Here is a 25795-nt window from a genome sequence, read left to right on the forward strand (position 1 = left end):
ACTTGGTGTTGCAGCTAACCATGCTTATTTTCTCTTTGTTTTTACATCCTCTTCCATATTGATTGTTATTTTCAGCCAAGCTCCTACAAATGTTCAGTTTCAACATTGTTGACAAAGTGTCCAATCTAAGATGATTGCACCCGTTTAAAATGCATCACATCCCGCTGTTTTAGCTGGCGTGTCATCAATTCCATCGAACAATTTTATGACGGCCTTGGAAGCTTTCAGTGCTTGGCTGCTTTTACTTATACCAGCCTATATGTTTTCTACTGCATTGATGCTGTCTAGCCATAAAAAAGGTAGAAACAACAAATCAGGTTCTTCTAAAAGTAAATGAGTAAAGATACCATTTATTCAAAGCTTTTGCTAATCCACAGTCAGTAACACCTCCTAATAACTATTTATGGTACCTTGCAAATATATTCATACCATTTTAACATTTCTACATTTGATGACATTTGGTTTCATTGGAATTTCATGTGCAGGACCAACATAATTGTGGGGTATTTTTCTCATTTCTCAGCATGAATGGCCTTCATGCAACAGTTAGTAGGACAGAATGGAAAGGGGAAGACACGCAGTGAGTGGCCAGGCCACTAACCATACCCTATGTATCAAGGCTATTAGTCCTCAGCTGTGAAAAGGACAGTCATGATACATGTAGCAAATACTCTAGTCCAGTTCTCAAAAGCAGCTATCCAATATACCCGATTCAAATGAATGGCTTGTCAAGAAAAGCATTCCTCAAGAAGAATCAAGAGGTAACAGTCAAGAGTCCCACGTAAACTCTGGAAGAGCTGCGGAGATCTACAGCACAGGTGGGAGATAGGACAGATGTTGACAGGACAAATATTTTCTCTGCACTGAATGAATCTGGTCTCCGTGAAAGAATGGCAAAAAAACAAAAAACTTAATTCTAAAATAAAGTCAGAAGAAGTCCTGTTTGCAGTTTACCAAAAGTGTGGGGGACACAATAAATGTGTGAAAGAAGGTGGTCCGCTCATATAAAATCAAAATTGAACATTCTGGCCAATTGCAAAGTGATAAATGTGTGGCACAAAATAACATCACATCTCACTCTATTTTAAACATGGTGGTAGCAGCATGGTCCTGTGGGGATACTTTTCTTCCTCAGAAACTGCTCAGAAGTTATGGGTAGATGGAAATCCAGGACAGTCCTGGATCGAAACTTGCTTTTGTCAAGATGGGGTTTAAGGATGACCTAAGTGCAGAGCATGGAAGTGGCATATCCCTCAGTGGCATATCCCTCAGGATATGCTCTATGCTGGAGAAAGAATGCAAAGGAAAACATATATGAGCAACAGAAAGCAGGAAACCAATGGACAAATGGAATCAAGTTCCTGTAGAACCTAAGAGAGCACAGGAGAAGCATGTTTCATGGAGTGATCCAGTGAGAATCTTGTCAGCTCAGTTGTAGCTATCTCTTTAGTGCATTTTCTAAAATCCCTGTTTACCTTCGAAGTGACTCACTGGACTGGTTATAGTAACTTCCAGATTTGCCCCTTACAGATCTAGTGATACAGTTAAGACTAAGATTATCTATACCGCTAGAATTATTTTTTTCAAACAACCAATAGGTTTATCCTGAAGTCATATTATTATTATTATTATTATTATTATTATTATTATTATTATTATTATTATTATTAACTTTCTGAATAATCAGTGGAAACATCTTTTTTGGTATTACAGCAATTAAAACCTTGTAACTGCTGATTAGCTTTTTGCATGTTTTCTGTTATTTTGAAAATTTATCATGGGTGAGGAGCTCTACGTCTAAGGTTGGAAAGTCTCACTTCCATCACCATAATCTTTATCTCCGTCCACAGATTTTCTGTTGGATTCAAATTTGATAATGATCTATTATACTCTGGTTTGGCGAATTCAAAATGTGGAGGCTAATTCCAAACAGAAGATATGTTACTAGACATGTTACATATTAATAAAATGAAAAGATTACTTTAAACTCCCCAAGGCATCTGAATGCATTTGGGTTTAACTGTAAATTTAGTTGCCAATGGTTATCTTTCTATGTAAATTTACAGTCAATTGATTATATTTTTCAGAATGAGAAGGTTGACCTTCTAAACTCTTCAGCCGTGGCCAAGCTTTCTAAGGTCTGCTTAATGCAACCATTTGACAGCGTAAAATATTTATCGTAGTTTTGGAAATACAACAGGTCTATTTTCCAGTGCTTACACCTTTCATCTTTTAATTTGACTCAGCTTAATTCAGTTCATAACAGTTTGCAATAATTGGTTGTGTTACACAATTTACCAATAAATACTAGTTGCTTACATGCGTTACCTATAAATACCATTCACTGTTGTGACGACAAAAGCTCAATAGTTTTGCTTCATCCGAGTTTGGTCTGGAAAGTTTTATCAGAGCAGCATCAAGTTTTGATGACAGTTCTCTGTTTAAAGCCTCATTAAAGTCAGGCATGTTTAGGAAGGGAAACATCTCACTGGCAGGGCATGGAACATCAGGAACCAGAACTGTCCACAGGCAGTGTAAAGCTTAGTGTTTTTCATTATCTAGGACATTATGCCATCGTCTTCTGTCTCTTCTGTCCATCCAAGACTGACTGCATGAGATGAATGTCAGAGCTCTTAAGAGACAAGCAATGTGTTTCATTAGTAATGTTCTTGTGTGGAATAAGAGTTTTCTAGAAGTTGAGCAGAGTTTTGTGGTAACAAAATTGTAATGAATTCAAATTAAAGTCATATTTCATTGAAACAAACTTGAATCACAGAAATTTGCATGTTAGATCCAACTGTATGAATTGCCAATAGCAAGTGGCAAGTTATTTACTGTAATTTCATATCCAAAAGTATGAAACAGCAGTAAAGTGAAACCACCAATGAGGTTCTGTTTTTCTGATAGCTGGAAGACTGTGTCAATTTCAGTGACAGAAGAGGAAAAGAACTGAAATATGGACTGTATCACTGGCCTACACGGATCAATATTTATTCATACCTGAAGGTGTCACTTTCACCTCATCAGACAATTAAATCCAAGTATAATCGTTGTATCTTTCCAAAAGGTGATGGGTTCTGTGTCCCGGAGATCAATAGGTTTTGGAGCTAAATCTGTGAAAAGAGGAAACAGACCTTGTGAAGATGCAGACTGAAGCTTGTAAGTGAGCGATTATCCACTGTGAGACAAGCTATGTACCAACATGTGGTGAAAGGCCACTCAGAGAGGAACAAGTGATTACTCCAAAAACATGTTCTGTGGTCTGATAAAATTAAAACCAAAGTGTCTGGCCTTTATGACCTGTAAAGTATGAGACAGTATGTTGAGTTTTGCCACAGCACATATTATTATAGACATCCTCTATTATGAGTTGACAATTAATATGCAACAAATATCACCTCAAGTATGTATAGACACTATGATATTAACATTTATTACACTGCATTTGCAGGAAAGGAGCCACAGATATTTTATCACACTGATTCTGTGTTGATGTAAGTCTCCACCTTATCCTCCTCCACTCTTATACAACAAGCCAGCATCACTTCGCCTCTCAAACCCACATTAGTGTGGGGTCCTCTTGCTTGTCGGCCATGTATGAGCAGCTGTAGGTGTATATTCCATCCGAGATGCACTTTTACATGACGCATGGTCTCCATAACGGCAGCTCCGAGCGTGATGGCATTAAAGTGGGGTTTTTCATCTTAACATTAATGAAACTGTATCAGATATGTACATTACTGATGCACTCATTTAAAAGTTAACAGTAAGGTAAATATTTAAAGAATATGAATACATTTTATTGAACAACAGAATATTTTTTAAATAAATAACAGTAGGACAATTTTGAGTTGTTGTACATGCACAGAACAAAGATTATAGCATTTGCTATGAAAATGTGCTGTGAATTTGAAGTCTGATCAAAGGTTTGTACCCCTGATTCTTATTCAGTATACAATGGAAATCAATCTGCAATATAATCAGCTGTTTGCTACTAACTTTGACCTGATCACACTGTTCTTGTTCGGATAGTGCAACTGCCATCAGATAAAGCGAGAGCATAATATTTTTGACAGCTGCTATTGATTATGTTTTCAGCTAAAATGTAGATTTGGCTTCTGTGATGAATTGACTCTTATGTTGGCAAGGTGTCATCATACCGCTCTTGCTTTTTGTGACTTTAGTCACTGCTTGCTTTCACAAATGTTCTGATTTGTCAGGTGAATCGATCGAGAGGTCAGCAGGCTGTATGGACTAACTCCAGCATGGCGGTATAAAGACTGTCAAGGCTCAGTGGTTACAACACTGTCAGTTAGAATCCTGAAATCATGATTGCAGTCTATAAACAACACCCCATCACCACGCTCTCCAGAATGTTGATCCCACTCAAAGCTCTTGCCATGCCTCACACCTCCCCCTGCTGCAAGCTGCTCCCAGTTGCCCTCACCAGAACCAGCCCAATCCCAAAGGAAAAGCAAATAGGACGCAGGCAAGAGACACGTATGACTAAAGAAGCTGATTGGAATGTTCAGTATGAGCAGTTCCTCTTTAATCATACTATTTCTAACTGGAAGCATGCTCAGAGGAAGGACTCTGACCAGCAGATTTACCGCTGTGCAGTGATACTGCACAGGTCTTCCTGGGGTCCTCAGAAGTGGGCGAGATCTGATTGTGTGTGGTGGGTGGGAATCCCACTGACTTATGGATGAATCATCAGCACCAATGCACAGGTCAGACTGTATTTAGATAATGACTGAAATTTTTAAACAGATCAGTTTATCCCAGTGACACCATGAAATGGTTGGTTGTTCATTATGAGGAAGCTCATAGCTGATTTTATTAAAATAGAGATGTTTTTACCAAAAACATTATTGTTGATTGAAAACAAAGGGTTAATCTTGCCCAATTGACACTGAAGAAAAGCACCAACCTTCCCGCAACCCAAAAATAAGAGGTGTTGAGCTATTATTACACCCTGTTTTAAGTTATAATAAATAACTCTTGGTCTGTTACGTATTTTCCAATGAATATCAGCCCAAACAGCTCATATCAGGACAATAGTTGAAAGGAATGATTCAAGCACTGGCATTCTTTTAACAGCAAACTCTGCACACATATAGAATAAAGGAGTGACAACCACCATAGAATGCTATTTGTCTGAATTAACCATATGTTTCAATCAACAAATCCTCTCTACTAGGCAGGTGAACCTTAGAAGAAACTTAGAAGCTGAGAAAATATGAAAACAAAAAGACAAATAAAATGGTTGAAAACCATCATCAGAATGATTCAGTGAATCCTGGGTCACTGGAAATCTAAGTTAAAGAACCAAAGTTCATCTTAAAGACTCTGGAATGAGATTAAATTAGCTTCACTAACTTAGAACATTTGGTATGTGTTTCAACCCATTCACAATGCAAATCCTGAGTAAAACAAAACATTATTTTATAAAATAGCATTTAACAAATAATTTACTCTGTATAAATCAATATCTTTAGGACACTTGATTTTATTAATGCAATTATTCCTCCCGTTAGCTAGGGGCGCTGTAGCGATCGTTCACTTGATGGCTTAATCCTAAAGTTATACACAAACACCATTAAATTGACATTAATCTTCCCTATTAATGATATACTAATGCGCACAGCACAAGTGAACGATGGCGGAGCTAAACGAAAACAAGCATTATGTTTAAAACTAATTATAGTTACGTTTGGTAGATGGTAGCACAAATGTTACTCAGGAAGCTAGTAGCATTATGCTAGCGGACATTCTGTGCTAATTTTAAAATATTTTTCAGATCTATTTGGTCATAGTGAGCGGGGGGGACAACACAAACAATAATATTCCATTGGTGGATAAAACTCTTATGGAAATAAAGTTTGTTATAATCGCAAAAACACACTCATACTACATCAGCAACGCTTGGTTTCAAAATGCCTGTTAGCTCCATGTGTTTTAAAAACACAGTGAAAACACATTAGTTAACCGTTCTAAACTTTCCCTGCTTACTTCTCTGCCAAACCTCTCCCGTTGCATCTGGTTGAGGTGACAGGGGTTTGCTCAGGTTCACTGCCATGGCAACTGGATGCCGGAAGAGCAGGTCCAGTCAAATCCATCTAAATTTTAACCAACTATGGATATAGACATGTTTTACTTTTGCTAAAAAGTAATAGAGAAGTGTTAACACGTTATTGTTCAGTTAGTGGCTTAAAACAGAAAAACACACAACTATTCTCTTGTGATTGTTACTTTCATCATACCAAGATTGCCTAATATGAGAAGAATCACGTCTGTTTAAACTCTATTCACAATATTAATGCTCAATATTGCACCCTCTCAACAAGTAAACAGTCCTGTGGTCAATTCCAGATTTCTGACGAAGATACAATTTGTTCTGATTGTCACTCATCTCCAGAAATTTTATTTGCTGCAACCAAACTCCACCTTCCTGAGTCCATTTCAGCTATCTGCTTTATTCTTGTAAAATATGTATTGTTTCTAGATAGACCCGCATGAATGGATGGAATGAAGCAGACCCCGAATATACAAATAATCACTCAATAAAGTAATAAAGTGGTTTTAAGGTTTTGCCGGTATTATTACACTCCTTTTTCTAAGAATGGAGAAAATGGCTTTTTTATTTTATTTTAAGGCACTAATGCAGAGTGCCTTAAGGCTCCATGCTTGGCCTCTTCCTCTTCTCTCTTTACCCCGTCTCTTGGGAGTCAGTTATAAGAAACCAGTGTTTAACCTTCTTTTTTTAGGTAAAGACAGTTATATTTTTATGACACTAAAAATGAAAATAGTGGCTCTAAAAATAAACTTCTCAAAAGTTTGTTTGGGCCCATTGATGTCTTTAACATCAGTGTTGACCTGAGACCTTAAAGTCAGCATCTGACACTGAGAGCAACATACCTCTGTAAGACTTGAGAATACGGTAATCTTAACTTTGATACACAGTTAAAATATGTGGTTCAGTCCAGCTTTTTTCAAACTGAGACAGCTGACTAAAGATTGAATTACAACTTGCTTAGATTACTGCACTGCACTTTACTCTGGGCTTAATAAAACTCTAGTGGCTTGGCTGCAGCTGGTCCAAAATGCTGCTGCTCTTTTTTTAACTGGTACAAAAATGAGATCACATTTCTCCAGTTTTAGCAGCAATTCAATGGTTACTGGTTCACATCCGGATTGATTTAAAAACTATTTTATTTGCTTTTAAGTATCATGACCTTGTTTCCAGGATCTGTCAGGACTGCTTCATAAGCACGGTCCCTGTCGTTTGCACAGGTTGACAGATTCGTTTTTATTAGTTATCTGAAAAACAAAGAGCGCAAAGAGGTAACTGCACTTTCTCTGTCATTGCACAAAACTCTGGATTCAAGTAGCTTTACATATCAGGCAGGCCATTTCACTCTGTGATTAAAACAAATCTTTTTTTCCCCGAGTTTGAGATGTTAGCTTTTGAAGTTTTTATTGTTTGTTTTTGTGGATCTGCATTTTATTTTACATTTTACTGGCTTTAATTTTTATTCAGTTTTGAATTACTTATTTTAAGATTGTATAAACAATGCAGAGTTGAGAATATTATCAGTTTTTAAAAAGGGGGAAATATGGTTGTTTTGCTAACTGAAGTTCTTCAAAAACAGCTCAACAACATAACACAATGCAGAATAGTGGCTCCGCTCCCAGGTCAGCGTTCTTCTGCACAGCTTAGACCACCACTGATTTTGATTATGATGTTAGTTTCACAGAAAGCAGACTTTTCTCAGCTTGGTCGACCCTGCAGATGCTTGTGAGTCTCTGAGCCCCATACGGCCCGCATCGGTGGCTGGTCTCCCCAGTATGAACTCCTCTCTCCACGAGGGTCCACAGGCAAAAGAGCAAGATAAGTCTGGGGTAGCTTGGCTTCATAGCAATGGCACTGCTGAGGGGTGGGGTGTGTAAAAGTCTCAAACTACTGTTTGAGATTTATTTATTTATTTATTTTGTCTGATTTTTCCTCATGGCTTCATTGCACATCAGTGGGTATAGACAATGGATGGATGAAAGGGTAGCTGGAGATAGGCACCAGCACCCCTCATGACCCCATGAGGGATAAGCGTATAAGAAAATGCATGCATGGATGGATGAAAGGGTTAATAACTATAAAACCTTTATTAAAGGAAAAACAATTTTTGAGAACAACGACAGAAACATGGTTGAAAAACAGTATATGAAAAAAATATGAAAATGTAATGATTAATACTGGTGAACCCGATATTCAGCCAAACACAGAGTTACATTTTAAAAGGTTTATTGTGAGGATGAGGTGTGGCAGCTGAGACAGGCAAGCAGAACCAGACTTGACAGATGAGTAATGGCTGATGGTGCAGGCAGGCAGGGATGAGCAGCGGATCAGAAGATGCAGGTAGTGACAGACAGTCTGAGTGAAAAAGGCAGGAGCTGATCAGGTGTAGGCCAATGTGGAGCAAGGAACCACCAGAACGGGCAGAGCGAGCGGCTGGAATGCAAGAGGAAACAGGCAGAGTTGTGCAGCACGCATACACAGGCAGCTTTCATCAGAGACGGGGGAAGCAGAAGAGGCCAGCTGGCTGAGGACACAGGAACTGGTATAGTCAAGGCGGTACTGCACGAGGCGAGAAAAGACGAGATGTTCTGGCAGGGATGAGTTGGCTGAGGCAGGTATATATAGACAGGGGTACAGGTGAGCAGAGTTGGCAGTAATTACAGGCAGCAGGTGGAGCTGGTCTGGACTAATTGACTGGTGACTGAGGAGTGGACAGAGCTGAGTGGGTGGTGGCTGGTGGCTGAGAGGTGACAGGTTGGAACTAGGAAAAGTCCAAAACAAACAAACAAAAACCTAAATCATAACATGAAAAGACATTAAAAACAGACATTTCCAAATCAGTTTATTGTGATTATGCCGTAGCATTGTATTCCTGTTACAATATCTGAGACAGGAGGAACCTTCAGAAGAGAGTAAGGGGAGCTGAGAATGGCACTGGTGGACCATGTCCCAATAACCTCTGCCCTTGTCAGACTCTCCTGTTGGTCAGTTTCTGGACATCGACCTTTGCCTATTGCCTGACATTACATCTCTGCAAAGCCCTCCTGTACTTCTGCCAATCAGTTAGCCATGAGGATCAAGACCCTTGACCAGACTCTGTACTCTGATACTCTGACTCTGCTTCAAAATCCTCGTTAATGACCCTGGACTGTCCGCGGAGCTTCTCTACTGTAGCTAGTTGAGTTTTGGACCCAGCTTCTTCAAGTAAAGGACAAGCCAAGATTCTCCTGGAAGCACTTCTTGGATTCAGTGCTTCACTCCGGATTCAAGAGAGGTTAGTTGCTTTAAAACAGTGCTCAACAATCCTCACTGTTAGACTCACAGCCACTAACCTGTCTCCCTTCCTTGCAGAGGTTCCTCAGCCAGTTCCAGAATTCTCCCACGTCGGCTACACCTGTTACTCTAATAAATCTGTTAAAAGTCTCTCTTTGAAGGACACATTATTATTGAAACACATTTTTCTTGAGCTGGAACTGGGCCCCTGATCAAGGTGGAGAATACTGTGAACAGTTTCAAAAACCAGTCAGTGTTCTTCTACAAAGCAACCCAACAATGACCCAAAGCTAATATCCAAATAAAGAACAGCTTTTCTAAAAAACATCTTTTTTAGACTTGTTACCAGTAATTACCTTTTTATTTTTAGCAAAAGATTTAGAAAAATGCAAAACCTTTTTTCTACCTTTTTTTTGCTCCCTTACTGGTCCAATTATTACTTCAGTTTAGTTTTTATTCAGTTAAACAAACCAGGCATTCACAGTAACATAGGTCTGGTTCTATTTCAGGCAAGGTTTACTTCTTTTTGTGACTAGTCATATCATTGGAATTCTTGAATCGCTCTTAGTGTGACTCTTCCCTTGAGGCCAATTTGGCAACAGAAACCCTATTAGGAGCTAAAGCTCCAGACAACATAGACCTGAGGATCTTATGGGTACACAAACCCTCCACCACATTAAGGTAAAAAAATGTAATATTATGAAAAGTTAGATATTTGAAACATATGTGACGCAACACAGGAAAACCAGGAACAAGTTGGCAGAGCGCAAATGGAGATAACAGAGAAAAACATTCAAATTCTGGGAAAATTGTCATTTTTGTGTTATTGCAAAATGTACAAGTTGAAATTATAAAGAAACCACTAAATGCAGTTTTGGAGGTTTTAAAACTATAAACTTTGTGTGTAAACTCGGCCTGTTTTCAGCTTAAATCTCAGCCTATCAATATCTGCATGTTGGGGAGGGGAAAACGACAGGTAATTTTTATACCGCCTCTGTTTGTACATATATGATGCATACTGCTGTCTTTTGTACTAGCTGCAGTTGATGGAGGGTTTTCTGGGGGACAGGAAGGGAAGGGCGTTGAAAGTGTAAAGTCAAGATGTGAGTGGACTGTGAACCAGTTTGGCAAAGGTGTGAAGGAAGAACTTGCTCGATGGTGCAAAGATGAAAGTAAGTTAACCAAGTGATGTCATGGAAGTGGAAAGTGATGGTGAGGGCCGCCCAGGATGACGGCAAGGCTCTTAAGCTTAAAGGCGGGAGAGCCACAGGAATTGTCAATGCATATTGTAAACTGCCAGATTTGGTTAAAGTTGGTTGAAGTGTGGTACCTAATGTGGTATGACGTCCACGGCCCCGGGAAATTATGGTCAAATTGGTCAGTCAAATTGATTATTTTGCTTTAACCCCTGAATTAAAGCCGTGTATCAGTCTATAAAAATATGATATGATAGATTATTTTGCAATGTGTTTTTTAATCTAACACAAAACATAAGAAGTAAATATTTCTCCTGTTTCAACCATAGACTTTACTTGAAAGTACAAAATGGAAAACAGTTTCCTATCTAAGGAAATCCAGTAGATTGCATCAAGTCTTGGCAAGTAGCATTCACTCCTCATGAAAGAATGTAGAGCCACAGGGACAGTCATTTGCATTGTCCATGGCTTTGCAGAAATCCCTCATTCTGAGCATGCATGAAGTGACAATGGAGAGGAAAACTCCCCATTAACAGGGAGGAAAACCTCCAGCAGAACCAGACTCGGTATAAACAGTCATCTGCCTCAACCGACTGGGGGTTAAAGAAGATCCAGGAATCCTTTCTATGTTATATGGTAATAGTGGATGATCTGTCTCCCCTGGATGATGTGACAACTAACAGAACGCCAGATGAGGTGTATGAAGAATAATATAATAGAGAACAAAAAGTTAAAAGTTGAAATAACAACAAACAATACAAGTTGGAGAACAGTAGGATAAATCAGCAAAGTGAGAAAAATAGACCCTGATGTCCTCCAGCAGCCTAAGCCCATAGCAGCTAACTACAGAGATAGCTCAGGGTAACCTAAGCCACTCTAACTTTGTCAAGAAGTAAATTTTTAAGCCTAGTCATAGGTGTCTGCCTCATGGACCAAAACTGGGAGTTGGTTCCACAGGAGAGGAGGAAAATTGAATTGAATTGAATTGAATCATATTAGTAGAAAAAGGTCTCTCCAAATGACAATGATATAATTTAGCGCAATAAGATTTAGAAAAAAATTATGCCCAGCCAAATATGTTATTGTGACAGGCCTAGCCTTATCACCTCCTTCATGAACGACTGTAACTCTCTTTTTTTTGGTCTCCCTTAGAAATCATTCCATAAGCTTTAAAGTCTAACTCTTGGACTGAAAGAAAATCCCAAAAACCGTTGAATAACTTCCAGAACAAGGTAAACTTTGAATATTCATGTATCAAAAGTGTTCAAATTAAGTTTAAATATGAAATATTGCGCATTTTTTACACCAATTATGGTATTCCGCGTTTGAGTGCTGCCTCCGTTTACGATCGGCCATTTCTGACGTGTGACGTCAGTTCAAGAACACCGAGAATGCGCAAAGCGAACTTGCATAGAAACACACATTGTTTACATTGTACAACCGGTACGGCGAACAAGGATATATGGATGTTTTCCAGTATCTTCTTTCACACACCAAATCTGCTGATCCACGTCTACTTTGAGCAAGCACTTTTAAAAAAAAATCGCCAAACTAAGTCCACAATAAAATGACTTCTAGGTGCGTAGTTGGTGGCTGTAGTGTCGCTCATAGGCGTAGTGCAGACCGCGGTGAAGTTGGTTTGATATTGGACATTCAAGCTCCGTGGAGTCAGCGGGATCTAGCTCACGGTTGATCTGGTTGAAGGACTCCGATTTCGGCCCGCGTCTCTCAGCTGCTCCCTTCTCCCATACGCGATGGGACTGCGTATGGGACAAATCTGATTTGATTTTTGTTTGCCAAGAGTGCTCCGCTGACTCCGCGGAGCTTGAATGTCCAATGTCAAGCCAATTTTACCGCGGTCTAGTGCAGGCCAGAAAGTAGCGCTACATACTTGGCCGAAGGATCAAAAGGTCCGAAAGAAATGGGATAAATTCGTAAAAGAAACGCGAAAGGACTGGATTGCCGGCAGTGACAAAAGTGTTTTATGCAATTCACACTTCACAAGCGATGATTTTGAGGGGTACTTACAATGGAGCATGGGCTCTATGTCTTGGGCAGCGTTAGATATAGTCTCCTCATGTTCACCTTGTTCAAACTCCGTTTCTTCGTATATATATTCGGTATCGGAGTCGCCGATGCTTGAGGTGGAGTTTGTAGATGTATCAGACATTTTTTTTATAAATTTTTTGTACATAGAGTAAGAGTTAATAATTGAATTTAATAAATCGGTAGCGAAAGTCGTAGTGTTAGCAGCCGGATGCACGGTACTAATTCTGTTTGTGACGTCACATTCTGGAGCAGCCCGATTGAGGAATGTTCGGTCTCTTTTGCTTATACAGCAAGTTTTCTCGAAATTACTTCCAAACGGCGCACATAATTCACATATAATATACATTTCTTTACTCTGGTGACTATTTGAATGCATCTGCGTTAAAATACATTCATTCCAAGAGTTAGACTTTAAGTGGTTTAGCTGCACACATTATTTTCAAAACCCCCTCATTTCACCCCATCACCCATTCTATAGCAGCTCCTTTGGCTCCTGGTTAGATTCAGAATAGAACTCAAAACTGTTATGCTCTACTCCCAAAGTATGGAACTCTCTCCCTCTGAGCAGCCACAATACACTTTTGCTAACTTAAAGTCTAAACTCAAAACACATTTGTTCAAGAATACTGTAACTGTAATTGCCGGTTTATTTTTATCATGATTTATTGTTGAATCTGTACAATGTCCTTGGGTGCACTGAAAGGCGCTTTCAGATAAAATGTATTATAAGCTGGGGTTCCATAATACCTTAGCAGAACCAGAGGCTGATTGTCTCCATGGCAGGTTGCATTGATCAGTAAGTAATGCAAAAAGGAGGCCAATCCAAGTATCAACTGCATTTAATTTAATTTAGCTTTAGGAACCTGACATTTCTGTTTGAATTGTCCCTTTTCTTGATCATATACACATTTTAAACTTACTAAATTTTGGGTTTCCATTATCTGTAAGACTCTTGAAAATTAGAAGAGACAGTACAATTAATCTAAATTATATAGGAGGTTAAAGTTCTGAAATAAGTGATAACAATTATTGATTTTTTTTATAGATATATATTTTTTGTGATGTACCTGTATCTCTAAGTCAGGCTCAACGGGTCCAATCCACAGATCTGTATGAAGTATATCTAATGACCACAGGTAATAGTTGGAACATAAACAGACAGCTAGCTTCTTCACTTCTTAAACAGTCTTTAGCTACACCTACATTAATGCATTAGGACTCATCTCCCTCTGTATCCCACCACACTAATTCCTGATGCACAGGCAGCATTTCAATAGTTTCTGGTTGCTGCATAAATGATGGGCATCTTCAATTCTCACTCCTTAATGTAAAGCAACAGCCACCTAGTCTGTCCTCTGCTGGGTTACTATAGCGGGTAAGAACGTCACCACATTAGCAGGATGTTTTTTTTTAAATAACCTGTCACATCTGTGGCAGCTTTGCTGTTAAGTAGTGACGCATCCATATCCTCCTATAGAACATGTAAATCTTTATGTTGTACATTTGTGTGTGTTTATACATTATTATTTTATTATATGGCAGAAAAGTACCTTATGAGTAAAATGCACCATGGGAATATAGTAGAGATAAATATGTATGAAGGACAAATAAGCAGTTTTTCTCCTGATCATTTTCTAAGTTTGCTGACTTGAGCTTCTATCACACTTGTGTTGTGACATGTGTTGGTATATCTATATTTAAAAAGTCCTGTCACATATATGAGATAAGGATAGAGTTACTGATGCACCCGTTACATACATGACATGCATGTTGAGATGAAAGCTATTGCATGAGAACAAGTTACTTTTGCCGTGGTGTCTCCGTCTTATTTTCTTCATTTTTCTGTCATTATTGACCACCTGACCTTCTCAGGCTCAAAGTTTGACACTACATCCACGGTCTTTGAGAGCCTCCAAGTGGTCAACTGATTATTTTCTGAATTAATCAGAAACGTGTTGTTAACCAAGCATTTAGCATATTGATTTGTTGTATCTTCATCAACGCAAACAGAGAATCTGCAGAAAGTAACATATGATGATATAACATATGTTATGATTCCATAGCCACAGGAATATTCAGTATGTTAAAAAATACACTTGAAAGTCAAGTAATCAAGTGACATAGGAAGACGATCCTAGAACATTATTGAACTATTATATTTCATTGAAACACACAAAGTAGTCCAGTCTTTTTATTTAATTTGTAGACATTTGTTTCTCTATATTTAACTTAAATGGTTTGATAGTTACCTTTTTTAACAGTACAGTTGTAGTATTTAGGATCATTGTCTTGTTACATGACGCAGAGTCAACAGATGATCTTGGCTGATTCCTGTGGCTTTAAAACAAGCCCCAAGTATTCCCTTTCACAACCATTTTCGACAGTTGCTATGAGATGTTACTGCCAATGTACTGTGTCTGGCGTTCCCCTAACATGGCTCAAAGGTGTAAATCAGAGATAATAGCACATATGTTGTCCACATTAAAATAACATGTTAGGAAGTAAACTTGATTGCTATTTCAAACGTAGGATGATAGCCTCACGGGGACTCCGTGTTGAAATTCCTCTTAGGCTGTGTGTGTTCAGATCAACATTCTATGGATGGATGGAAACCAGGAGGAATGAGAGTATCCATCCCCCCATAATAAAGAAACATAGGAAGTTGATCGGAAAGAGCATCTGCTCTGCATGGGTCTGAGTGGTGTTAAGGTGCATCTTCTCTTTACTCTGGGGTTTGGTGGGCGGATTAGGACCCAACTACTGGGGTGAGGCGGTTGTGTAACTGTAGTCTAAAGCAGCATATTAGCCAGTCATCATCCTTGCCCTGGAAATCTTTGATCTCTGAAACCATGTTTTCTCCCATTTGCAAGGGCCTCCCCCAGTATCAATGCAGCATACCGCACAGATTTACGCTTTAGTGTATTTATGTTTACAGTAATTAAAGTAAATGCCTCACACCTCTTCACATTCTCACCCTGGGGATCATTGGGGAAAGGAATGTGATCGTAGAAAACCCCAGTAAAATTTGCGGACTTTGATTTAAGATTTAAGGTGGCTTATGGGATTTTTTTATTTCATTAAAAAGTTCTTATGTATAGTCATGTGTCATGACCACAAGCATGAATAACACTGCTGTTCTGAATGCTTCTGTTAAAATTGATCTATGATTAAAGTCTGATCTGGAGTGCAGTTTGGCTGCAATTCACCACTTTACCGTCTCTGTCGCCAAGTTGCACAGTCTCCAAAAGGAGCATAAACATGGGTCAGAGTTGCGGTGAGGTCCACACATTTTCCAGTCAAGGTTTTTTTTTATATATATAGATCCCAACTTGTGCATGGGAAGTAACGTACGTTCGTTTCAGGCCCTGTTTCGTGCATACACAACCTTTATTAATGAGACCCCAGATAATTGTATGATGTCTTCATACATAAAAATGTTGAATCAAAAGTGTTTGTTAACTTTTAAACCTTAATGTAATATCAATAATTGTGTTCTAGATATAAAATCAATATTATGTCATAAATCTAAAATTAAACTGTTTTGACATTCAGAGATCAACACTGAACTGCTTTACTGTTTAGTTTTTTCATGTACCCTTAACTTATATTCTTCAATATTCCTTGACTTATTAGTTCTCTACTTACCCTGTTCTGCATACAGTATATCTAATTACTGAAACCTCAAAAACTTGTTGAAAAGATGCATAGATCATAAACCAATTGAAATATGCATATGAATGAAAAGCGAGTTAAACTGGAAATTGAGGCTGTGTGTTTGTATAAATAACATACAGAACAATTCAATTAATTAATATATTATTGAAAAGTTAATTTATTTTAGTAACTATATTCACTAACTGAAATAATGCAGTTCATTCAACTAAATAATACAGACAGATCTGATGCATTCAAGATTTAATTCCTGTTAATTAGGATGAATTTCTGCTTACAGGTAATGAAAACATGACATTTAGGTCCAATAAAAACATTTTAATTCAGAAATTTTGGTTTAATGAAACATACAAGATTAAAGTTATTTTCAAAAGGAACTTTTAATCTGACAAATGAGCCTCATTGGAACACATATTCTAATTGATTAAATGTGATTCATGACTGTATTTTTTTCCTCAGATTTTTAGCTAACAGACACAAAGTTATGTTGACAAGCTTCTTTTCGCCCCAATACACTGCAGTTTGCCTCCCCATCCCCTGCCATCAGTTTCATGGAGATCAATATTTGAACAACCACAACTGGGACGCTTTTGTGTAGCAGCCCATCTCTGCAGACCTGAGCAATATAGTGTCAAGTCAGGAAAATTGCAGTGAAGAGTGATGTGTGTATTGTAACCCCTGGATGACCTGACAGCATGGATATTTAATAACAGTCTTAACCTGGCTTTCTAGTGGATATTCTGCGGCGTTATGAAAACGGTTGTAGTTCCTACCATATCCCTCAGTGAGGCTTGTCACAACAAAAGCACACAAAGAAAAAGGAAGAATATGGCTGTTACAATGTTCATATCTCAGTTAAGTTAATCATTAGCATGCTGGTCAAATTGTATCTAAACTCAAGTAACCTTTAAGAAGACTGACTTAAAGGGACAATAAAATAATTAAATTAAGTCAATGAACCATTAAAAATGGTTCATTTTTAATGGAGTCTGTTTGCCTCTTGCCATTGACAACAGAACATATTTAATAAATAGCAACTATATCATGAAACATGCTCAAAGAGAGAAGAGTCATCAGTCTGTTTCCATGAATCACTCCTACACAGTGCCAACCAGTCACCATCATTGACACATGTTGTGATGTTTGCATGCACAAAGTACAACAAAGCCAACCATTCAGTGAATATCCCACCTTGTTTTATAATATACATCGAGAACAAAGATAAATGGCCGTAACACTATCAAAAGCTCTGCAATCTGATTGCCAGGCCAATTTGGAAAAAAAGGCACATCAGAATATGCTTTAAAGGTATAAAGCCACGTAATATGCTTATAAAAAAGACCAAAAACTGTTTGATCATGAAAAAATAAGATTATACACCAACACCTTTGATAGTGTGTTGATAGTCCTTTTTGAGCCAAAAGATAATTGGTTGAACAACAGACAAACAGACATGGCGGCATCTAGCGACAGTAATGCAGGACTATCAAAATGCCAGTTTGCTAATTTATAAATCAATTGTAAAATATGCTGGACCAAGCCTGGCCCTCAGCAATCCCTTGCAGTAAAGCGGCAGCTCAGCATGATTGAAAACCAAACGTTATTAATTAAATACACTAATCTAAAAAAACTTTTAACAGCCTCAAATCAGAACATTTACTACCCGTCAAACAATTCTGCAGTGACATCTGAGCCTAGGCAGGTCTGGTGAACACTAACGTTCATACTGTATTCCCAGCGACATTACAATCTTTTCCCTCCCGAAGGAGAAAACTTTTTCAGCCGCTTGTATCCTGGATCTCGTTCTTTCGGTCATGACCCAAAGCTCATGACCATAGATGAAGGTAGGACGACAGCTTTGCCTTTTGGCTCAGCTCTCTCTTCACCACAATGGATCGGTACAGCGCCCGCTTCACAACAGACGCCGCACCAATCCGTCAGTTGATCTCCTGCTCCATCTTCCCCTCATTCGTGAACAAGACCCCAAGATACTTGAACCCCTCCACCAGGGGCAGTACATCCTCCCCAACCCGGAGAAGGCACTCTACCCTTTTCCGATTCAAGAACATGGTCTTGGGCCAATTTCCATTTACAAAATGTGTTCTTTGCTTGCAACAATATTGTAAAAAAAATCACTCCATAGAAGTACAAGTAAGGAGTGAGAGTATCATGCAACACACGCACACACACAAAGAGCGCTCATAGCCAATCTACACCACTCTGTCACATCTTTCTTGACACCGTCTTGCTTCAAATAGTATTGCAACTCTTAAACAAAGCTTGATGAACATGTCACAGTGAGAAAAGAGCTCCTTGTTGTGTGGAGGAGGAGGGGAAGAAAGACCGACCATCGCTAAACATTATTTTTGGCAAAGTTAGACGCTGTAAGCGTAGTGATTATTTTTATGCGCGTACACGACAATTTGCAAAAAGGACACTCATTATATTGATAATAGCCCCATAGAGTATCCTCCGCTGAAGGTCACCAGTCTGTTTTTTTATCGGAGGCTTGTATAGAGTCCTCCACTGAGGCTTTTATCCTCCAAGTTTGTCACTCCACACATGGATTGCTCTGCTGTGGAGAGTTCTCTTGTTCAGGATTTTTGTACTACATTTGTACAGTGCTTTTGGGTCCGTTTTACATAAGTCCATCCCTGGGACCACGCTTTGCAGCAGGGGGCCACTGTCCTCCTCAAAACCCGGATCCAGGAACGGGTCAGTCGGGTCTGCCAGGCACTTTTTTATGATGTGTAGCCGCAGGAGCCACCTCTCTCCAGCTGTCATTTGCTCCTTCATCCGCTCCAGAAAGCGCTCTGCCAGTCTGCTGAAAAAAAATGGTGAAAAATCTGGTCCAGCCACCTGCACCAGCCACCGCAGGGTAACCTTCCCAGACCTGGACATCGCCTCAGAAAAGCCCGGTACTGTGCTGTCGCGGACGTCCAGTCTTGCTCCACACACTAGTGGTTCTTCTAAAAGCCAATGCAGAGAATTATGTGTTTTTGATCTGTGCAGTTTAAAAAAAGCACAACATTTAAAAAAACTTTGAGAAAACTGAGGCAACCCTTTTACATTTAAACAACTAAAATCAGTTAAAAACAGTGCATCATCCAGCCCCAGACAATTTACACGTCTGAGAATGCAGCTGGCCACATCCCTCCACACAGGTGATCCTGTTAGGAACGTCTGAAGGAACTGTAAACGAAATGTAGCTGTTCTACTGGCCAGGTGGAAAAGGCCCTGGCCCCCTAGCCTCGTGAGACCATCCTGATCTCGCGAGCTTTCAAGGTTTCACTCGCAGATCAGTCTGGCTACCCTCCGTTGAAGAAAATTTGGAGCCGTTCACCAAACGAACGTCCAATCAGCGTTGGCTTTGAGGCGGGTTGAGGTGTGACGCAACGGGAAGCGCGACAGTTCAGTCTAAAGAACATGGCGGCTTCAGCCGATGAAACTAGCGTTAGCGTGGCTATCGAGCAAGTTTTATCGGAATTACAGAATATTTCTTTGCTGAGCTAACGAGCCTTTACCTGCAGCAGCAAGAGTAGCTTGGCTTGTGGTTGTGTTTTCGTCGTCGCTCGTAACAGAGAGAATCTGATTGGTTCATTTGGCCCGTCTATCACCAACATAGGCCAATCAGCTAACCAGTATTTTCGCCCCTTCCCAAAATTACTTCAACGGAAGGTTTCCAGATGGATATGCGGAGCAAATCTATCTGGCGGAGTCAGGTAACTGGCCCCCCTCCTCTCTTGGTAAAAACAAGACAGACTGTGGCACCCAATGTCGACCGTTCCAGAAAAAGTTTACCATCTCTGCCTGTATTCTCACAAGTAAGCCAGATGGTGGGTCTAAAAGGGACAACTTGTGCCACAGCTGTGATGCAATGATTATTTAAAACCAGCACCCTGCCCCTATAGGACATTTGGGAGTGCAACCACTTCTATTTGGCCAACTTGTTTTTAATTTTTTCCTCAACGTTCTCCCAGTATTTGCTTTCAATATCTTTACTGCCTAAAAACACACCAAGATATTAAAAAAACATCTTTCTTCCATAAAAGACCTTGAGGGAGAACTGGGAGCCCAGCAGACCACTCGCCGAGACCCAAGGCTTCGCTCTTTCCCCAGTTTACCCTCGTAGCAGACAACGCAGAAAACTTTTCTGTGATCTTGGTTAAAACAGTGACATCTTGCTGATCTTTTTTTAAACATTTAACAACATCATCAGCGTAGGCAGATAAAACAATATTGTTCCTAAAACCAGGTAAAACCAGACCATAAACACATGAGCGTATTTTCTGAAGGAGGGGTTCCAGGGAGAGTGCGTAGAGCATCCCAGAGAGCGCGCAGCCCTGTTGAATGCCTCTACACACCCTAAAAGGAGCACACAGGCTCCCGTTGATCTTCAGCACGCCTCAATGTCACTGTACAGCACCTAGATCTTGGCAATGAGACCCTCGTTGAACCCAAACCCCCTCATGGTTTTCCAGAGGAAGCCGTGTTTAACGCGGTCAAATGCCTTTTCTTGATCTAGTGAAATCACGCCAGTTTGTAAACCCAATGAACTGAAGATCTCCAAAACATCCTGAATTAGGTAGATGTTATCTACCATGGACCTGCTGGGGACGCAATAGGTCTGGTCCCGGTGGATGACCTGCTCCATAGCCCTTCTCAGCCGAGTGGCCAGGACCTTGGAGAAGATCTTATAGTCGGTGCAGAGGAGGGACACAGGGCGCCAGTTCTTAATATCCTGCAGGTTCCCCTTGTCTGGCAGCAGGGTGATGACCGCCCTGCGGCAGGACAAAGGGAGTGAACCAGTGAGCAGACTTTCATTATAGACGTCTAGCAGGTCTTGGGCTAGGAGATCCCAGTAGGCCTTGTAGAATTCGACCGTGAGCCGGTCAATGCCCGGGGACCTCTGGCCCTGCATGCTGAGGAGGGCTGTGTGGAGCTCCTGAAGCCCCAGCGGGCGCTCCAGCTCAGTATTTGTCTCCTCAGAGACCTGGTGTAGTTCTTTGCAGAACTTCCTAAACAGTTCCTCGTTCACTTTGTATTCACTGCGGAACAGAGAACGGTAAAACTCCACAGCCCTCCTCCTGATCTGCCCTGGTTCACTCAATTGCTGCTCTGTGTCCGACAGCAAAGAGTGGATCTGCTTCCTCTGCCTGTGCTTCCTCTCCAAGCCCAAGAAGAAGCTAGAGGCAGCATCCATCTCCGTGATGTTCTGGATCCGGGACCTGACCAATGTGCCTTGGACTCTATTTTCCAACAGGTTTGCTAAAACTAGCCCTTTAGATTTGAGAGCTTCAATGTGCTCTCGATTTCCTGTGGATTCATTAACTTGTTCTAATTCCACGATATTCATCTCAAGATCACTGATAGATCCGGTAATGTTGCGAGTAACATTGAGAGTGTGCTGCGGGCTCAGCAGTTTTATTTGAACTTTTCCATGGTCCCACCACTGTCTGAGACAGGTAAAATCAGACTTTATTTGTCTAAAACCAGTACAAAATTAACCTAAAATCTCTCTAAAACCCTGATCATAAGTTAAAGCTGAGTTAAAATGTCAATAAGCACTTCTAGGTAAAATGTTTCTAATAAAAACACTATCTAAAAGCAACGAGTGATCTGTAAAAGCCACCGGTAAAATCTGGCAGGTTTTAAACACATTAAAATGGTGTTTAAAACAATAATAATAATTCTCTCTGCAGCCTGCTTGCTGGCCTGCACAGCAACCACCACATTCCTCCTTTTGCTTCGCCTCTTTGTAGGGGCTGAAGCTTCCACTTCCATCACCTCCTCTGTCTCACCTGTCTCTCCCTCCAATCCAGTTCCCAAAACCGACTCTACACTGTTCCTCCTTTCATTCCGTCCACCTACCTCCACCTCTACTTTCCCTCCCTGATTTCCACACACTAAATGCTCCTCACTGCTCTTCACCCCCTCCTGCTCTCCCTGTACACCGTCTCTCTCTCCCCCTTTACACTTCCACCCTCACCACCATTCACCCCATCACCACACACCACCGTGCATCCATCTTTTCCCACACACACACTCATTCCACTGTCCACCACTGGCACCTCAACAATACCGTCTGCTGGCTCTTCCGCGGGCTCCCCTGCTGCAGCTGCGGGTCTCCCCGCAGGCTCTCCCGCAGCAGCTATGGGCCCCCTCGCAGCAGCCGAGGGTCCCCCCGCGGGCGCCCCCGCAGCGACCGCCTCGCCAGGTGGGTCCCCTACCTGTTCAGCAGCAGCGGGCTGCTGCTTCGCCAAACCCGGCGGGGCCGGCCTGGCCCTGTCGGGACACATTTTTATAATGTGGCCCTCCTGACCACAACCAAAGCACTTCATGTTAGAAGACGTGGCAAACAAGATATAGGTCATCTATTCTGATGACCTATATCTATCTATGAAAACGCAAGTTAAGCTCCTCATCTCGACGATTTAATATGACGAACAGTTGTCTCCTGTGAGAGACAACGTGTTTTAATAGCCGTGATTTACACACGAACAGCACTTTTTTAATTGGTGACACCACTTTACCACGTCGAGACAAGTCTTTAATCAAAAACTCATCACTAATAAACAGAGGGACGTTTGACAATGTTACCTTAGTTGCAGGTAATGTAAGCGGCGAGACTTGTAAAAACAAACCATCCACAGAAACACCCGCTTCCACTAACTGTTGAGCCTGCTCCACTTTTTCAAAGAACAAAACTACAGCTCCACTCATTCATGCTGCTGACTTAATAAATCTGTGCCCAATAACTTCACCCACAGCCAAACAAACATCTTCCACGCTGCATGGAGAACCAGCATCCACCTTAATGCCGTTCTTCTGTGTCAGCGTGGAGAAGACACCAGAGCCACCACCCACCACCATGGTGTTCAAGACGCCAACCTGCCGCCGGGCAAAACCCAACGGCCACCAAACCCCACAAAACCCACCAAAAAACCTAAAGCACAAACAAACAACACCTTTATACCCAATAGTTACATACACCCTGTGAAAGACAGAAAAAAAGTAGGAAAAAAACACTCAAACAGATAACTCACGCTCTCTACCTTCTACTTCACTCACACTCCTCCCACACAGAAGAAGAAGAAGAAGAAGAAGAAGAATTAAAAGTGATGAATGACACATACCGCTTGTAGGACTATGTGATCCAGCAAGTGGTGCTCTGTGTCTGGTGTCAGGTCCAATAACACGTATGATCTGATCGGTACGGTCTTCGGTCCATTAACACCAGTTTAGGGTCTGGCCTTTGGTTCAGCGTTGGATCCATGATTTCACATTCAGTACGTTAGCTTCTGAGGGTAACAGCCACCTGTTGGCATCTATTTGTTGGTATAAATGACTCAAAGTCTTCAAGAGAGAAGTGTTGAGAGCATAAATGTAGGTCCTTCTGAAGTTGTGTTCTTCCACTGGCGCTCTACTTTTTTTAATGTTGGAAGCAACACAGACTCACCTAACTTTTTCTGCTTTTTTTTTTTGTTTAGAAATTACAGCTATCAGCGACACAGTGGGCATTGTCTACATTTACACCAGTCAAACATAATATGATAAAAAAACAACTTGGTAAATGTTAACCTTCCTGTGTTAACTCTGTAGGTTCCAGTCCAGTAGGACCTAATCGTGTCATCAGCTTGGACTGGACCTCAGCGTCAGCTTCAGCTTAGACTGAAATTGTCAATAAAGTGCCAGTGGATGTATATCTGTATATGCTGGAGATCTGTTTTATTTGATTTAATGTTTTTCTATGTTCCTGTACTTTCTGTCTCTTTATCTCTACTCCAGACACTCCACTCAGCAGCAGACCAACAAAGTCATCACTAGCACAAGTCATCTCATCAAACAGCTCTCTGAAATAATCAGCGGTTCTTCACGGGTATTTCTTAGTGCCATTCCTCCCTCATGGGCTGTCATTTTCAAGAATAAACAGGAGATTACACAACATTTGTGATAATTAAAGCTATTCCTGTTTTGTTGCATAGCAAGATCGTCTTCGTCTGACCAGACTGAAGACTGAACTCTCAGATTCTGTGCAGCGCTATGGGGATCTTCAGAAGGTATTTACAGACTTATCTGATAAAAAAAAAAACATACATACAGCATTTGTCATACTGATTTCTGCACATGGAGGCAAAAAAGAAAAAAATATATATTGTGGATAAAAGAGTCCTCTTGACCCTGTCTGTTCATTTGCTTCTGTCACAGAAAATTGCAGAGCGCTCAAGGGCCTTACTCCCTCCAGCACAGAAAGACAAGAAGAAGGTGAGCTGATGCAGTGGGTGAAAATCCTGCCTTTGTTTCGCCATCATTCATGTGAGAGCAGCATGATGAGATGAGATGAGATGCCCTTTGTATCCACACAAGAGGTTCTTTGAAGCCCTGTCTAGTGTATCCCACACTGATATACTAGTGTCACCTAATTTGGTGTAACTTAAACCATTTTGTGGTTGCAAGAAATGTGTTTATTTTCATTCTGTGGACAGGCCAGAGCTGAGAGTTAAAGTCTGGAATACAAAAAAAAAATCCCCTCATTGATTGAGCACAGTTGTAAAATGGTTTTGTGAGCTGCTGTAGTTTTTGTAGGCTTTGTTGTTTTCTGCTCCAATCATGCCACCATCCTTTTTATGGATTTATTTTCCTCTTAATAGTATAAAGCTTTATTTAAAAATATAATTTTGTATTTACATCTGCTGACTGTGACTAATATTTAAATAAATGTGATGTTCTGAAACACTTAAAAGGGCATAGTCACGTACTATGACTTTACAAATTTCTATGCTGGTAGTTATCTATTATTATTAGATTTTATTTCTGTTTTAAACTTTGTTTACTCTGTTAATAAACAAAGCCATTTTGTGTATATTTACAATAACAAGACCACATGACCGGAGGTCGGATATTGCGCATGCGCGCAATGACTAAACCAGTCATTATCCATCTGTTTGTCTGAGCATGCTTGTGTCCATGTTAAGGCCTGAGGAACTTTATGGGACTTAGAAAACTTACATGGGTCTATAAGGATAACTTCACATCAGGATAAATGAGCTGATTTGGTGTTGAAATGAAATGCAGGTTTGGCAATGGTTCCCTGTTCTTTTCACATGTGGGAGCAGGTTCACTATGAGCTCAAGGGATAGATGTGAAAGGGTCTTGAGAAGCTATGCCACCTGCAACACTGTTCAGCTTGATCTGTTTTGTGGTGGATCAGTGTTGGTCTCTAGAGGGTCATATCCATGGAGTGGCACGCAGGATAAACAATGGCAGCCTGACTACTAGTAGGTATTGAGATGAAATCCCTAGATCCATTGTTAGATATTTTGCAAGTGCAGTGGGTCCTCAGTCCTCGTTGGATAGGATAATGCCTAGCCTCATGTGGCAAGAGTATGCAGGCAGTTACTGGAAGATGAAGGAATTTAAACTATGGCCTGGCCTCTCTGTTCCCCTTACCTAAATCCAGTAGAACATTGTTGGTACATCACATTTTTTGATCCATCTGCCTCCACCAGCTTGCACCTCAGACTGTCCCGAA

General features: G+C 40.5%; 1 protein-coding gene across 1 annotated transcript in view; it reads left to right on the forward strand.

Annotated features, from left to right (window-relative positions):
- Window positions 1-25795, forward strand: part of tsnare1 (T-SNARE Domain Containing 1) — a 188289-nt gene that overhangs the window by 87516 nt on the left and 74978 nt on the right. The window contains exons 5-7 of the mRNA XM_036127446.1: window positions 24052-24142; window positions 24249-24323; window positions 24472-24528. Of these exons, the coding sequence (XP_035983339.1) occupies window positions 24052-24142; window positions 24249-24323; window positions 24472-24528 (223 nt within the window). The remainder of the gene's footprint in view (window positions 1-24051; window positions 24143-24248; window positions 24324-24471; window positions 24529-25795) is intronic.

The sequence above is a fragment of the Fundulus heteroclitus genome, chromosome 3 (assembly GCF_011125445.2).
Source record: "Fundulus heteroclitus isolate FHET01 chromosome 3, MU-UCD_Fhet_4.1, whole genome shotgun sequence".
NCBI classification, from domain to species: Eukaryota; Metazoa; Chordata; class Actinopteri; order Cyprinodontiformes; family Fundulidae; genus Fundulus; species Fundulus heteroclitus.